Source organism: Eschrichtius robustus, chromosome 15, assembly GCF_028021215.1.
Source record: "Eschrichtius robustus isolate mEscRob2 chromosome 15, mEscRob2.pri, whole genome shotgun sequence".
Lineage (NCBI taxonomy): Eukaryota > Metazoa > Chordata > Mammalia > Artiodactyla > Eschrichtiidae > Eschrichtius > Eschrichtius robustus.
Genome location: NC_090838.1, coordinates 60929716 through 60947309, shown reverse-complemented (window position 1 = coordinate 60947309; position 17594 = coordinate 60929716). Strand labels below are relative to the sequence as shown.

Sequence of the window (17594 nt, the reverse complement as noted above, 5' to 3'; positions counted from 1 at the left end):
ATCGTTGGAGATACATGTATTTATATATTATTTAAACTAGCCGCTTACTGGACTCTTAAACTCTAGTATGTTCTCAATTCTTTTGGGCTTTGTATATAGAAAAATCACATAACCTGCAAATAATGGTCATTTTGCCTACTTCATTCCAACATTTACCCTTTGGTTCATTTTTCCAGTTTTCTCATTGCATCCGTTAGAACTCTCAGAACAATATTTAATAATAGATTAGAGAGTAATCATCCTTGTCTTGTTTCTGACTTTAATGGAAATTTTTTTACCACAGGGGTTTGAGATAGTTATTCTTTATCATGCTGAGAAAATATCTTTGTATTCTAGTTCAATATGGGTTTTTCTCAGAAATGGATATTGAATTTTATAAAATGCATTTTGGGCATTTATTGATTTTTCTTTCCTTGATGTGGTGAATTATATTAATAGATTTCTGAATATTGAACTCTTTTTTTCGTTCCTGAAATAGATCATTCGTGGTTTTGATGCATTCTTTTAAAAATACTCTTCTGGGTTTGATTTGCTGGAATTTTATTAATTTTTGCATCCATAGTCACACATGATAAAAAGCAGTTCACTTTTTGTGCAGCCTTTGTTTAGTATTGGTATTAAGACTATAATTTCTTAAGATGAATCAGGGTGATCCCCACCCATTTCTTTGCCCTAATGGAGTTTAAATTAGATAGGAAGTCTCTGCTCTTTTAAGATTTATTATTCACTTGTAAAGCTATCCAGATATGGAATATTTGGATAACATTTTTTTTTCTGTTTCATTTAAAGTTCTTTAAAATTTTAATTTGCTGCTTCTTGAGTAAATTTTGGTCATATTTTATATAAAATAATCCATTTCATGTGGCTTTAAAAAATTATTAACCTGATTTACAATATTATTTTTATTACTTAAACTTTCTACTGTGGATATGACATCCCATTCTCATTCCTGGTGCTGTGTATTCCCACTTCCTCTTTATTGGCCAATCCAGATGTTGGTTTCCTCATAGATCTTCTCACATAAGCCAATTCTTGGATTTACATATTGGTTCTACTAACTTTCTTGTTTTCTGATTTATTGATTTTGTTTTTATACTCATTAATTCTTTTCCATAACTTTTCTTTGGTTTATTTTGTTCTTTGTGTTTTTCTACAATAGAATAAAATGGATTTGATTATTTTCATATTTAATTCAATAATAAAGACATTTAAGGCTATGAATTTTTTTCTCTGAGTATACATTTGGTCTTATCCTATAAATTTTGACATGTAGTATTTCCTTTATTGTTAATTTCTAGGTAGTTTGCAGTTGCTGTTTTGGTTTTATTTTTATTCTAAAATAAAATAAACACACGCCGAGAGTGTGTTTTCTCATTTCTGTGTTGGAATTTGTATTCTTTTAAAGATTTGTTGATAATGTCTAGTTTTATTGCATTATGTTTAGACAATGTAGCCTACTTAATGTCTGTGTTGGGGATTTATTGAGATTTTCTTTGTGCCCTAATAATATCATACTTAAATGATATATGGGTATAGACGCTATCTCTGGGACATAGTATTTAATCTTCATCCTCATTTATTGTTTTTGATTTTATAAAGAATTAATGTCTCCCACTGTATTTGATTTCTGTTCATTTCTCTCTGTTTCTGATAGCTTTTGCTTTGAATATCTTGAAATGCTTTACAAAGTATACATGTTTTTATAGCTATATCTTCACTATGGATTATGCCTTTAATCCATGTAAAATGACCTACAAAATGATCCTTTTTGTCCAAAAGAATATTGTTTTCCGTGGCTTCTACTTTGATCATGTTATGGCTCTATTTATCTTTTTGTTTATATTTGCCTTGGCATACTTTTTTTTTTTTTTTTTTTTTTGCCTTGGCATACTTTTGATGGTCCCTTTATTTTTACCTGTTTTGTGTCACTTTATTGTAGTATTTGTTAGTTTTTGTAAATCTCCTATAGTATTGTCTTTGGCATCTGTTGCTGTAGCAGAGAAGTCTGAAACAGTCTATTATTGGTTCCTTTGTAGGTAACCAATTTCTTTTTTCTAGGTGCTTGTGGATTTTCCCCCTTACCCTTGTATTTCAAGACTGTGTCAGGAAGCATATAATTGTAGGCTTTTCTTTTAATGGACTTTTCTCCCCTGAAATGCAGTAAGTTCTTTCATTTTATATATATATATATATAGGTCTTCTTTTCAATTCTGAATTTTTTTCTTCTATTATATCAATACTTATAACTTATATGCCAGGTCCTCTGGTCTTTGTCTCCCATATCTATCATATTCTTTCTCATCACTTTCTTATCTCTGACCTTATACTCTTCCTTTTGAGAGAGAAATAGGGCTGACCAGCATTCCTATCACCTCACTGATCAGCAACTGCCAGGAAAACAGTTGGATGCCTGAAAATCTTGTTGGTGCACTGCAGGGTATCTGAGCCAGGGAATGTGGAGAGGGAAACTTTCAAGTGTCCTGAGTTCAAGCCCGGAGAAGTGTCCTGAGTTCAAGCCCGGAGAGTTTGTTCTTTGTCCAGCTCCATTTGCCTTAGAATTTTCTTTGCCTGGTTGGTTTTGGGTTTTTTTGGTTGTTTTGTTTTTGTTGTTGTTGTTTTTTCTAAATAGTGTGTCCTTCAGTCTTAGCTTTCAGGGGGTTTGGTGGATTTTCATCTTTTTCTGTGTTTTCTTAGGTACTTTGAAATAATGGCCCAGTTAGATTTTCACTTTAGTGAGGCTGGTCAGAATAAGCGTTCTTTCTATGAAGACCCTGAGCACAGAGGACTGGGGACTCCTGTGGATCCCTCTGGTCTCTTCTGGGCCTGTGGGTGGGTAGTCCTCATGGGGAAGCTCCACAGGGTTGGGGAGGGGACTCTTTGATACGGGACACAGAGGACATGACAGAGTGAGTGTTTTCAGTCCTATTCTGGCCTCCTTCCATCTCTGGGGCTCAATAGTTATTTCTAAGAGAAGGATTCAAAGGACTCTGGGTCTGAAAGCTCTCCCAACAACAGCCTCCCTCCCCTCCAGCTTTGCCTGGGGGACTTATGCTTTGGATATGCCTCCCAGCTTGCTGCAAGGGGTGAAGCAAAGAGGTAAATACTTATCTGGGGAACTAGAGAGGAGGCAGGGATCCCAGATTGGTCAGTTTGAGTTAGAAATCCTAGACTCTTGGGTTTCGTTGTTGCTCTTCTTGCCAGGTTAGCTGGGTCTTTGGACCACTTCTGTCCCTGTCAACTTTGTGTACTGGACACATGCACTGGAGACGTACCACCGTTGGTGGGCACAGGCCCTTTGGGGGCATCTTCCTGACATGGGGTGTTCAAGGCTTGCTCTGCTTGCTTTATGTCCCCAGTCCACCCTCATATTTGCAGACTGTCTCGTCATTTCAACTAATGGCAAACCTGATAGAGGACATACATCACATGGTGTGACAGTGAGGTTTATGGAGATGGTGGAAGCTTCCAAAGAGCATTTTAATCCATTAACGGTTTTAGTGGGATGCTGGGAGAGACAGCATCAGGAGGCTCCCAGCCAGACATCATTTTAAGCCAGAACCCTTTCCTATTGATTCTTTTATTGTTTCCTAGACATTGATTAATTGGAGTTCTGGGGCTCAGATGCCCTCTTCTGCCTTCCTGAGGCATGCAGGCAGCGGTCATCGTGGTTAATGGGACAGACTGAGCGTCAACTCCTAGGCCCTCTGGGAGCCCTGACTATCAAATGCTCTAGGCTCATTTCCGTATTACTTCTACATCCCTCTAAATTCCCCAAGAGAGCCATAACTAACCAAGGGACTGCATATCCAGAGGGGACCAGATGTGGCCCACCCAAGGCCTCCAGCCCCTCAGCCAACCACAGCCACACTGACTTCTGGAAGTTCATGACTTGTCAGAAAAACTTGAGGAATTTACTTCCTGGTTGACTTGGCTTTCTGTCTGCCCTGTTTCCAAATTAGAGAAAAAGTTATATTACATGGTATAGTTAAAACAATATGATAATGATTAGTAACTTCTTCATTAAAACTGATAAAATATACTCATATTTCCACTCAGAAATTTATTTATGCTTTTATTCAATGTCCATCTCTAGGGTTTGTGGTCAGCTTGGCCTTCTGAGAAACTTTCATTCTGTGGCCTTGAGTCTGGCCATGATTTTTGACCCAAAGCAATGCCATTCTTCCCCGAAGGAGCAGAGGACCTTATTGGGCACAGCTATCCATTCTATGGATTTTCTCCTCTGGAGTCAGGGTCAAAGAATGTTGAATTCCCTGAAGTCTCGTGTGTGGTTGTAGTGCCAGTGAGAATTTGAGAGGACAGGGGCAGGGCAGGGGAGGGCAGACGGGAGCCCCTGACCCAAAAGCTGCCCTGTGCCCCTGCAGACTTCTCCATGATGACGCCCATCAATGACCTCCACACCGCCGACTCCTTGAACCTGGCCAAGGGGGAGCGGCTCATGCGGTGCAAGATCAGCAGTGTCTACCGCCTCCTGGACCTGTACGGCTGGGCCCAGCTGAGTGACACCTACGTCACGGTAAGGAGAGCCTCTGGGGATGAGGTGGGGCAATGTGTGTGGCCCCCACCAAATCCAAAGGGAGAACTCCTGATCCTTGGCATGGCCATGGCACTGCTGGTGGCCTTTGGCCAAGATTCAATGAGCCCTTCCAAGGTTTCTAACCACTGTGGTTTCCTGAGACAGATAACCTGCCCAGTGGGCACTTCTCTGGATGAGGAGCCAGGAATTTCTGGATCCTATTTCTAGGGCTACCCTTGACCATTGGGAGATTCCTCTTGTAGTTCCATTTCCCCAGCTCCAAATAAAGCTGAGTCCTCTTCATCTCTTATGGGTCAGGGAGAAGTAAGGGTTCTTGGGGGGAAGATTTGGGTGCAGTGGATTTAGGGAAAGAGGGGATTCAAGCAGTGTGTCATTGGAAATGACCCCTCTTCCTCCTTGCCGCTGAGAACACGTGTCTTTCCTCCAGTTGAGAGTCAGCAAGGAGCAGGACCACTTCCTGATCAGCCCTAAGGGAGTTTCTTGCAACGAAGTCACAGCATCCAGCCTGGTGAGTACAGTCCGGCCTGTCACTACCCATTTCTGGCTGAAATGACAGTACTCTTTCTGCTCCTACGGTGAGAGGTCATCTCCAAGGTAGCCACTGCCATCCTGTCCTTCTTGCAGTTTGCAATCTAGTGGGACAGAGAAGTCACATGGACACCAAAACAAACTGAGAGCGCAGAGCATGATGTGATCAAGAGACGAAATGGGAGGTGCAGGCTGCAAGCGCAGTGGGAGGGCGAGGGGAGAAGAGATGAGCCTGCAGGCCTCTGAGCCTGGGATTGGACAAAGGCTGGGAGTCGGGAAGCCTTCCAGCTGAGGGGATACATTCGAACAACAGCCAGTGCTTTGTCCCAAAGCAGTGCAAGACTCTTCTAGTGCCGGTGCCATGAGAGAGAGCTTCTGGGTCCCCTTTCTGTCCTCCTGCTCCTTTTAGGCGTGGTAGGAAGAAACTTCCAGAATCGGTTTCGATCAGGAAAGATTTCTGGGCGTGGGGGTGGGGGGAGAGGAGAGTAGTAGAGGGACTGGCTTAGAAGCAGAAGAAGTTGAGTTCAGGTGCATTTTTGCATTTACACAAAGTTGTTTTTGTCTGTGCTTAGACGTGATTAAGGAGTGGCTTTTGTCTTCTGTGTCTCAGTCAAAAGTGGCCGTCTCTGGTGATGATGTTCTATGAGATTGTTAATTTTAGGCAGCACCATGGCTTAGCTGTGTGCCAGGTCAGCCACAGCCACCAACAGTTATGTGTGTGTGTGTGTGTGTGTGTGTGTGCGTGCGTGCGCGCCCGCTCGCGCGCATGCGCGTGTGTTTTCACCATGACACCCACAGCCCCTTGGAGTCAAAAGCAGATTGTAAGACCAGTGACTGCTCTTCATTTGTCCTTTAAGACCTAGCTTTCGGGTGACTGGTAAATGGGTGTTCATTATGCTATCCTCTTTACCTTTGTGTATGATTAAAAATTTTTCAAAATAGAAAGTGGGAAAAAAAGGAAAGAGGCTCAGTTTAGATGTTACTCCCTTTAATAGGAGGAATTAAAGACTCTTCCTATCTGCTTCTAGAGAATTCTGTGAATGATTCTCCTCTTGCGCCTTGCTACTCAAAGTGTGGTCCGTGGACCGGCAGCAGGGGTATCACTGGGATCTTGTTAGAAATGCAGACTCTCAGGCCGAGTTCTTGGCCTACTGAATCCGAATCTGCATTTTGACAGGATCTCCAGGTGATTTTTTTTTAATCAATTTTTTAAAATTGAAGTACAGTCGATTTACAATGTTGTATTAATTTCTGCTGTACAGCAAAGTGATTCAGTTACACATGTATATACATTCTTTTTTTATATATTTTTTCCATTATGGTTTATCATAGGATATTGAATATAGTTCCCTGTGCTATACAGTAGGACCTTGTTGTTTATCCATTCTATATATAAAAGCTTACATCTGCTAACTCCAGCCTCCCACTCTGTCCCTCCCCCAACCCCTCCCCTCTTGACAACCACCCGTCTCTTCTCTATGTCCCTGATTCTGTTTCTGTTTCATAGATAGGTTCATTTGTGTCATATTTTAGATTCCACAGATAAGTGATATCATATGGTATTTGTCTTTCCCTTTCTGACTTGCTTCACTTAGTATGATAATCTCTAGTTGCATCCAGGTGATTAAAGTTTGAGAAACTCTGCTCTAGCATTTTTCAATGCTGAATTATAACCGCCTTTGTTTCCCAGTAGCCTGTGTGCTCACCCTGCAGGCAGGAATGGGGTCTCTTGCCCCCCACATAAAGCACATCCATTGCCCGCGGTATGGTGGAGAGTGGACACAGGTGGGTGGGCATGTGCCTGGCCCACCTGCGGGGAGGGGAATGAGGGGCCTCTGCCTGCTGGTGGCCGGAAGTCTCTCTTCCCCCCGGCCCAGATCAAGGTGAACATCCTGGGAGAGGTGGTGGAGAAGGGCAGCAGCTGCTTCCCAGTGGACACCACGGGCTTCTGCCTGCACTCGGCCATCTACGCCGCCAGACCCGACGTGCGCTGTGTCATCCACCTGCATACTCCGGCCACGGCGGCGGTGAGTGTCAGCTCTTCAGCCAGCATTTCAGTCCCCGAGGCTGGCAGCAGACCCATGGCACCTGTCTCTCTGAGGGTCTCCCTGAAGAAAGACATAAGCCCCCAAGCTAGGAGCAAACTCGCCATATAAAACAGTTCTGGAAAGATTCCCTGGAACTCAGAGCAAGGTGAGGAGGGGACACCCAACATGGGAACCTCCTCCTCTGCATTTTCTAACTATGGAAGTCTAGGTGAGGGGAGACAAGGTGAAGATGTGTAAAGTCTTCCCTGCTGCACCCAGCACCTGCTACATACGCAAACCGGTGCCACAGGCCCGGGTGACGGCACCTTCCGAGTGTCTGGGGACTGGGAGAGAGCAGAGGGAAGACCCTCAAGGAGCAAGCTGTCCCCCAGGGGTCTCTGGGCATTTCTCCACGTCTACCTGAGACGCTGCGGTGCACCTGGAAAGACAGCAGGCACCCAGTCTGGGTGTTCCCTCAACCCTCACCCCCAGGCCACATGCCTACAGGGGCAAAAAAGACCTGTCACTGGCCTGTGGTTTTCTCCGCAAATCACACCGGTTACTAGCACTCAGACCTTCCAGAATTCGGACTAAGGCTACATGTTGTATTCGTGCCAAGTATCCATTTCTGCAGAGCCGGGGCTTACACGAGGGGCAAGATGAGTGAAGGGGGGCAAGCAGCTCTCCTAACCTCTCCACGCTCCCTGCTTTTAATAAAAGGCGGGGTTTGGGGCATGGCCGTTTCAGCCTGCGTTTTAACCCTGTTCTCTGGCACTTGCATTGCTCCGTTGCCGGTAAAATGGGGGCTTCTCAATGGGCCTCATGTCAGTGAAGAGTCGTGGCTATTGATGCACTGACCCAAGGCTGAGGGTCTCGCGCAATCCACCCCTGGGACCCTGGGCCCTGCTTCAGCCCTGCCTGGTGCCGACTCCACCAGCCCTGCCTCTTCCCGGGTCCTAGGACAAGAGCCAAGCAGGGGTGGGCAGAAGCACGCCATCCCTCAAGCGTATTCTTTGCAGCAGTTTTAGAAGGTGATGTCTTGACATGGCAGCTGAGAAAAGTGTGATGAAAAGGCTTTAGAGGAAGCAATGAGAAAGCAAGAACCTCGCCAAGGGGACGGGGTGCCTTTCTCCTGCGCTCGCTCCCTCCCCTGCCACGTCCCCAGACAGAACTTGACTCTGCGGCTCCGAGGAGAGGGCGACGGTGACAGAGGGGCGAGGAGGGGGGTGGAGCTGCAGCGCTAAACATTCATTCCATCGTCTCCCTAAAGGTGTCAGCCATGAAGTGGGGCCTCCTGCCTGTGTCCCACAACGCCCTGGTGGTGGGGGACATGGCCTATTATGACTTCAACGGCGAGATGGAGCAGGAAGCCGATCGGATCAACCTGCAGAAGTGCCTTGGACCCACCTGCAAGGTTCGGCTCAGCTGTTCTGGGAAGATGCTCTGGGTGGGATTGTCAAAAACCGACATCACAAAAGCGACAAATGTTCATTGGAAAATGTTTATAAGTTGCAGATAAACAACAATAACAACAAATGACATAAAAATCTTTCACCCTACCCTGCGATTTGGGTGCACACCCCCATAGCTATTCATATAGATTTACAAAACTAGGATTATAAAATATATTCTCCCTTTTCCCCTTAGCGATATACAGTAAACACCCTTGTATGTTACTAAATACTTTCTAATCACTATTTTAAATTATACCTCATTGTGTGAATGGCTGTGCCACTATTTACCTAAACAGTCCTCTATGATTGGACATTGAAAAGTTTTTCCCCCAAATTTTCTCTTAATATAAACAACTCTGTGATGAAAATGCTTTCAGCTACATCTTTGTATTTGCTTGGGATGATTTCCTTAGGATAAACTCCTAAGGATGCACATTTTACAACTCTTACTTCATAGTACCAAATTGCCCTCTCCTCCGGCCATGACTAGTACTTGAGAATGCTGTTCCGCTACAGTCTCCCCAAACTTGACTGTTATCACTTTTTTTTTTTTGCAAACTTGATAGAGATAAACAGAATCTCATTATTATTGCTTGATCTAAGTCTGAAGGCCTCTTTTATAACAGCATGTAATTAGGGCTGTTGAGCTTAGAATGGGAAGTTTCATAGCCAAGCCTGGGTGGATGGGCGCTTGCCCCCTTCCTTGAAAGGCACTCACTCCCGGAGTCATTTTCCATCTGGGAGTCCCTGTCTTCCCACCTCTCACATAGAGCAGAAATCCCTGCCACCCTCTCCTGCCATTCTCTGAAGCCTCATTAGCAGTGCCAGGAGAGGCATGATGTTCACATTTGTGAAATGGTACAAAAATTTAAGAGATGGGGCGTTCACAAAAGATCTGCAAAATCCTGTGAGCAAAAGTCACGGTCTCTTTCCATCTCTCTGGCTCTTGAGACGAAAAAACTCCAGCTGTTTTCAGCAAGAGTGGATGTGATGATTAGGCCACTGGGCCTCAGCCCAGGTGCTGCAAGGACAGATCTGATACGTGGGTCTGTGTCCCGGCTCCCAGGTGGGTGTCACCTAGGTATCTTTCAGAGAGTTCTCGAGGATAAAACCAACCAAGAAGGGTTTCCAACAGGGAGGGTGCACCTGGACCTTGGTATAGATTCATTTCTGCTTTTTCCCCCCTTTTAGATCTGCCTGCCCCTGGCTGAGTTACAAACATCGCTCCATCAGGGACAGCCTGGGTTCTGGTTCCGACTCTGCCCCCAATTAGCTGGGAGACTTTCAGTTTCTTTAGGCTTCTCTTTCCTCATTAGTAAAACTAGTGAGTTAGATTAGAAGTTCTCTGTGGCCTCTTTCATGGAACTGTAGGATCTTAGAGCTGCCAGGGCCTCACGGAATTCATGGAGAGGAAGCCTGAGGGCCAGAAAACAGGGGACCCAACTCACCTGTGTCTGCAGAGACACCTCTCAGAGGGCCACCCCCTTGGGTTTGACTCACAAGTCGACTGAGTTACAGGGGGGCAAGTGATTGCTTTTGAGGTTGGACCCTTGTATTCAACAGCAAGTAATTTCATTCACTTTAACACAAACATTCGTTTTTCAGACTTCTAAGCTCTTCAGGGCCTAAAAACCCAGGCCTTGCCCAAAGAAATCCACCAAGCTATTCAGTCTCAGTTTTAAAAAGCATCTTCAATTTTTTAGGGTGGATGCTTTAAACATTCGTTTGGGTAGATATTAAAACTCATGGGGGGGCGGTGGGTAGCATTCAGTGTTTGTATAGGGAGAATGAGTAAGGAATTGGGGGAGGGGGGCGTGCTCCAGGATTGGATACGAAATTGATCTGAATAAAATGAAAAATCTCTCCCTCTTAACTCAAGTTTGGAAGGCTTAAAGTTTTAATTGGCTGTCGGCTCCTGTGCAGATCCTGGTGCTAAGAAACCATGGAGTGGTTGCTCTGGGTGACACCGTGGAGGAGGCGTTTTATAAGATCTTCCACCTGCAGGCTGCGTGTGAGATACAGGTGAGCAAGTTCCTCTGGGGTGTGGGCCCAGGAGGGACCCTGACAGGGGCCTGGGGGCAAAGGTGGCAGCCCCATGGGCCGTGATTTAGGGAGACCTTTGAGTGGGGCCCTCTGAAATCCTCACCCTATTTCTCTGCCTTGGCACCACCTGATTCTTCTAAAGTTTCGCATTTGGAATCAGTTTTGTAGCTTTAAAATTTTCTACCACCATTGTCTAACAACAAGCACCCAACTCTTGGGGATCAGTGCTCAGGACGGGGAGCTGCCTGGGCTCATCAGTAGGACAGTGGGAGGAGCTGTACTTCCCATGCTCCTGTATAACCTGGGGTGTACCTGTTACCTCTAGCTGTGCCCCACAGACACCACACAGGTAAGTCTTCTTTCCTTTCTTTGTTTGGAGAAAGGTAGTTTGCAAAGACCATGAATGTGGTCAAGTCCAGAAAGAGAAGTGGAAAGCAGGCCAAAGTAGAGTGTTGACATGGCAGGCCTGACCCCAGGGAAGCCCCAGGGTGATGTCCAGGGAGCCCATGGTGAAGTTCTCCTAACTGGTAAAGGATGAGATAGAGGGTGGGTGGGGAGTGTCAGTAGTCATGGAACCCCTAGAAGAGTTGATGGAGAAGCAGTAGGAAAACACATATCCTGTAGTTTTATGAGATAACCAGGTAGTATTGGATAAGCCAAGCATACACTCCTTCCAGTGTGGCAAGCCGTCGGGTGAGTAGGGGGGTCTTGCACGACTGACTGGGCTCCATCCTTCCCAGCCTGCGCTCTGTGCTCTTGGGTCAGGGACCTACCCTCTGCAAGCCTCCATTTCCTCAACCTCAGACCTGGGTCTAGAGAGACCTTGTGAGGATGGTCTTTCAGACAAGGAGAGGTGTTGCTGATGGTATTTTTAGGACTCAGTTGACAGAGGGAGAGACTAGCTGCTCCAGGGTGAGTCGGCTCTTTGCAGGGCCCTTCTGGTGTCCCATCTGCCCTCTCTTGGCTGGTCTGGGCAGAGCAGTGCCCCGAGGAAGATGGCCTGCCCCTCTCTTGGGCGTTATGGGGGAAGAATGGGATAATCCCAGAAGCATCACTAGTGGAGGCTCTACAAGTGGGACCTTTCTCAATGGTTTTTGAAGGCTATGTTGGGAGGACAGTGATGAAGAAATGTTAGAGGAGGTGGTGTGAGACCCTCCTGACTCCCCATCCCCCATTCAATAATGCTGGCCCTGAACTCTGATCCCTGAGTGTTGTTAGAACCTGGCAGAGACTTTGATATGCCTACTTTCCCTTCTCCACATCTGAAGAGTTCCCCATCTTTCTTCTGAAGAAGAGGCTTCCATGAGAAAATATCTCATGAAAAGGCCTTATCTCTTTGCAAAGATAGCACAGCCCTAAGAATGAATGGAGAGAGGTTCCCAGGTGTCCCCGCACACGGTGAAGGATGCCTTCCCCAGGCTCCAGATCCCCAGAAATGGCCACTGCGCAATTTAAGCAAAGGGAGGGTGGCCATCTAGCAGCTGGGGAGATGAAGGGCAGAGCTGCCAGCCACTTTCCTGGACAGCCCCAGCTGCTTCTCTTGGCCCTGTCTGCTGTCACTTTCTTTTCAGTCAGGACTGGTTTGATGTAACCTTTTAAAAGTGCATCAGGCGATGGGGGCAGATAACCCCAGGAAAGCGCCAATGGATTTTTTTCAGCAAGTGGAGCAGGAAGGCTTCTAGAGGGTGAAATGAAGCTGGAAGTTGTGGAAAAAAAAACAGGAGAGATTAGACCAAGAGTGTGGGTGGATTAAGGCTCGGAAGAGCCCAGGTACAGCAGTCTGCAGATGCTGTTGGGACTGCAGTCCCTGGAAGGGTCATTTCTGGTCAAAGGACCAGCACCGAAATTCTGTTTCCATCATGACTAGTTTTCTCCCTCAGTGGCCTTGGCAGACAAGCAAATGTGTCCATGGTCATTTCACTGGTTCAAGACTAAGAGCATATTCCATTCTCCTGGGGACAGTGTTCTCTTTGCTCCCCATCAGTTTGGGGTTCCAGGAAACTGGGTCATCCTCTGCTGAGAGAGGCAGCTCCCTGCTCTGTTCACAGGCTGATGAGAAGAAGCTCAGGCAATTCTCCATCTGCTACCCATCGCCATGGAAACGGATGGGGGAAGGGGGAGGTGAGAGAAGGCAGCTCTTGCAAGGGTGTGGGCAGTTTTCTCCTCCCCTATGAATGACCAGTCTCCAGGGGGTATTGCTTCTCAGCCTTTCATGGTAAAACCTCAGAATTTATTTATCATAAATGTTTCTATGGCACTCCGTATGCACCAGGTGCTGTTCTAAGTGCTTTACAAATATTACCTTAAATAATCCTCACGAGGTAGATACTATTTTCATTTTACAGATGAGAAAGCTGAGGCACAGGGAAGGTAAATAGCTGCTCAAAGTCACACAGCAAGTAGGTGGCAGAGCCAGGATCCAAACCCAGACAGCCTGGTACCCAGGTCCTATGTCCTAAACGCTACATTGCCCTGCCTCTCAGGAAAGCAAGCGTCGGTGGGAAAGGTCAGCTGACAGGTTGGGACCTCTCCTCAGGGAGCTGGCACTTCAAGTTAGGGTTTCAGGGTCCCAGAGCTGGAGCCCTGCCTTGGCCAGGGGTCCAGGATGAACTTGGTAATTGATCAACCAGCTGGGATTCACTACCTTTGAGAGTGCGTTTCCAGGCGCTCAGCCTCAGTGCCAGGTGTGAGGGACTTCAGAATTAGAAAACACGGTCAGCAGAGGGCAGAACTGGGACCAGTGAATGAACATAATAAAAAGGTAGATTTCAACTCAGGGTAATCTATATCAACTCACTGTAACCCTTCTAACACTTGGACAACAGTATAATAGGCTGCCTTCCCAGGCGTGGAGCCGACCACTTCTAGGGATACTAGACAAGGACTCATTTTTGGTGAGAGAATGGAATAAAAGGCCTCGAAGTCTCTATATTTGTAGGGTGTGGAGTCGTCTTTTTAAGATAAAAATGGAGGCTTCCGTAGGACACATGCCTTGGATGAAGAGGGCATGGAAATGCTTGTTCTTGCTTCTTCCTCTTCACAGAGTGATGGGGGTCACCTTGGAAAGGCTGCCTGGCTGACCTCTAGGAAGTCTCACAGGGGCCATGTGTTGCACTGGTGAATTTAACACACTCTGGAGTGTGTCCAGGATCCTCATGGGTTCATAGACCTGTGTTTGTCAGCAAACTACATTGGATTCTTTTCATTTTCAGTAAAACAATAACTGGCACAAAAACTGGAACACTGAAAATTTATATAATCAGAGCTGTTCCCCCATAACAAGCAGGTTTACATGAGATATCAAATATTAATCAGAATGCTGGGGTCTTGATGTGCAGTGTAAAACTCCAGCTTCACTACCTACAATACTTGGAAACCACCATCTCTCTCTGGACTTACCCAGGAAGCCAAACCATGACCAATTATATCTGAGTGGCAGATACAGGGAGTAAATAGAATGTGCTTTTAGATGAGCATGGAATTAGAAAATAAGATTAGTTGGATTCATGAATGTTTTTAGGCTTGTTCTAAAATTACCTGCTTTATACACACACCACTTGCCCTAAAAGTCAGAGTCCGTTGCCTGTAGCCACCTGTATTGTCCCCTCCCCATGGAGCCGTGACAGTGGGACAAACGCTCTAAGTCTGCTGGTAAAAGCTTCCTAAGCCCTACACAGTGCCCGGCTGAGACTGTCAGCATTTCATGTGTCTCCTCTTTCTGGGCTTCCTTGACTGGCTAACCCCGTCATGGAGGGTCTTCTGCCTTTAGACCTGTTAATTCAGCCCAATATGCAGCTACACTCATATTTCACTGGCCTGGAAGGCAGCTTATTTCTTTCAAGTGACTTTATTTTTTTTTTAAGGGGAGATATTTCAGACACACAGAAAAGTGCAGAGAGTCATATAATAGACACCTGCTACCAACCAGATTTAACAAATATCAATGGCATTTTCGTCTGCAAGAAGTAAAATATTACAGACAAGAATTGAAGTCCCCTTTCTCATCTTCCCTCCTTCCCCAGAAATAATCACAATTTGAGGTTGGTCTGTGTCCCAGGTAATTTTTCAGTACTCTGCATTGTTTTATTCTTAAGGTTTAACACTTGCTATGTCCCCCTAAGAACTGACATTAGGAAAGAAATACTAATACCTCTTTCCCTGGAAATGGGCACATGCCCTACAAGTTTGGAGTGGCTTTCCTCTGGGAGGAAAAAACCAACTACAGCTCAGTTTTCCAGACATTTCTGTTTCTAATCTTCCCCGATCTCCATTCTCTGTTACACCGAGGAGCACAGGTACACGCGCACACACGTGTGTGTGTGAGCTGAGCGTTCTCTGCCCTTTGCGCAGGTGTCTGCTCTGTCCAGCGCGGGGGGCGTGGAGAACCTCATCCTGCTGGAGCAGGAGAAGCACCGGCCTCACGAGGTGGGCTCCGTGCAGTGGGCGGGGAGCACCTTCGGGCCCATGCAGAAGAGCCGGCTGGGGGAGCACGAGTTCGAGGCCCTCATGAGGATGCTGGACAATCTGGTGAGTTTCCTGCCATTGTCCTCCCAGGCCAGTCCTTTGCGGCTTAGCTCCCCCAAAACCAGTCAGTATGAAGCATTCGGTGGGCGTGAGAACTGCCAGCATCACAGTTAATTTGTTAAAGCCCCTTGATCGGCCGCTTGACTTAGAAAGTGTGGTCATTCTAATAGTAGTTGAGTTTTCTCAAATGGTGGACTTTGCCACCCCTTTTCCAAGGGCTGTTGGATGTTATCATACCTGCAGGGTGCTCTTTAGAGAAGGGATAGGAAGCCCTTGGTTGGTATGAGAGGTGGTAATCCAGCAAAAATCAGGACCACAGAGCCTCTCTCATGCTGTGGCTTGGTTCACTGCTCTTTTGCAGTTAGTTCTGTCTTTCTTTCTAATCTCATGACTTTAACGCGGAAAACACATAATGCCATTAATTTCCCTGTTCCTGGTGAGCAGCATTATAACAATACCCTATTGTAATGAATGAATCAATCAATCAGGTAGGGAGTTAACTGGTATATGTCCAGGAGTGGGCTTTAAAGGATCCAAAGAATTATAAGACATCCTTCCTTCTGGAGCTAACAATTTAATTGATGATATATGACGTAAATAGGAGACAATTCAAGAAAAAGAGGAAAGCATATACAGTGAGGAGCTAATTGCAGGAAGAGACTCTGACTTCTTAGATTGCTCAGAAAAGGGAAGATGAAACCTATCTCTGTGACATTTCTATATCATTTACCCCTCCCCCTCACTGCTACTACTTTGGACCCTCTCTTTGTTGTGTCTGGGTCATTGCAATAATCAGTCCTTTTCTTCTGCTCCCAGTTCCTCCGAATCATTTCCACTTTAGTACCAGGCTGAGCATGAGGGTCACTTTATAATGGTGAAAGGTACACTCCACAATGGAAATACAACCCCTGTTAACATTTGTGTGAGTCACTATGCCTAAATAAAGCACCAGGACCAAGTGGTTTCATGCAGAAATTCTTTCAGACCTTTAAGAGACAGACTATTCTTATGCTATTTAAACTGTTGCAGTTAAGAGTGAAAGAAGGAAACCAAATCATAACAATTATAACACATTCAGACCAATCTCACTTTGAGTTGATGAAAAATGCTGCATGAAAACTAGCAAATAGTATCCAGCATAACATTAGAATAATAATACACAATAACCAAGTGAGGGCTCATTCCTAGTATTGAAGGATGGTTTAATATTATAAATCTTTTAAATATATTTCATGATATCAATGAGTCAAAGAATATAAACCTTCTGATCACTTTGAGATCAAAAGTTATTTGATAAAAATTTAATATTGATTTATAAAAATAATAGCTGTTAAGTAGGATAGGAAGCCATTTATTTAACATGATTAAAATGATTTTTTTCTCAAAACAAGCACCAGTATCATGGTGAAACACTAGAAGAATTGCCATTAAATTTTGAAACAAAACAATGAAAATATAATGAGAAAATAATCCTATTTGCAAATGCAGCAGAATCAAACTTTAAGCAGAACCCCTTTAAAGGCAACTGTAAAATTTTACCAACAGACATCAGAGAAAACCTGAAATCAGTGAAGAGCTATAATTTATTCTTGGTTAAAAACTTCAGTAGGGTAACTTTTCCAAATTAATCGATAAACTCAATGTAATTTCCTCAAAAGTGGGGGAAGGTATAAGGACTTAGCAAAATGTTCTTTCAGGTGAAATTCAGAATGGCTCGGAAAATCCTATAAAAAGAAGAGTGATTACCACCACATGGTAAAGTGTGATAAGGCTTGAGTCACTAAAGGGAGAAGCACTAGTCCAGAATGGACAGGCCAATCAATGCTACAGCTTAGAGAATCCAGAAATAGATCCCAAATGCATGAAAATTTAACACAGGATGAACAGCCATCTTATAAATCTGTGGGAAAAAGATAGACTGTTAGCCATCTGGGAAATAAAACTAAGGTGGATTACTACCTTGTCCCTTCAACAAGATAAATCCCTGATTTGTCAAAAATTTAAACATGGAAAGGAAATTCATATAGGTATTTAAAAACATAGATTAATAGTTTTAATGCTCTTGTGTTGGGAAAGACCTTGTCAAGCATGGCAGGAAAGTCTGAAATCGTGATGCCAAATATTGACAGATATGATTACATTAAAATTCAGAATTTGTATTTTTATAAACCACCCCACCCACCATATAAACAAAGCTAAAAGACAAAGTATGGGGAAAATATTTGCAACATCTGTGACAGTCAAAAGATTCATATCTTTACTGTAAAAGGAGGTATTACAAATCAATATGAAAAAGATGAACATCACAATAGAAAAATGAACTGAGAACCCAGTTTACAAAGGAAGATATTCAAGAGGCCATTAAATGTAATCAAAAATATCCAGTCTTACTAGTAATCCAAAAAAGAACAAAACAAAAGTAGAGGATTTTACTTTTAACCCATCTGATTGCCAAGGATTTTT

The 17594-nt window shown here is 44.7% G+C and overlaps 1 protein-coding gene across 1 annotated transcript in view; it reads left to right on the top strand.

The window, feature by feature from the left end:
* The window catches only part of ADD2 (adducin 2), a 104619-nt gene that overhangs the window by 70632 nt on the left and 16393 nt on the right, over nucleotides 1-17594 (top strand). The window contains exons 5-10 of the mRNA XM_068564129.1: nucleotides 4383-4534; nucleotides 4983-5063; nucleotides 6961-7110; nucleotides 8381-8524; nucleotides 10488-10586; nucleotides 14958-15134. Coding sequence (XP_068420230.1) covers nucleotides 4383-4534; nucleotides 4983-5063; nucleotides 6961-7110; nucleotides 8381-8524; nucleotides 10488-10586; nucleotides 14958-15134 — 803 coding nt within the window. The remainder of the gene's footprint in view (nucleotides 1-4382; nucleotides 4535-4982; nucleotides 5064-6960; nucleotides 7111-8380; nucleotides 8525-10487; nucleotides 10587-14957; nucleotides 15135-17594) is intronic.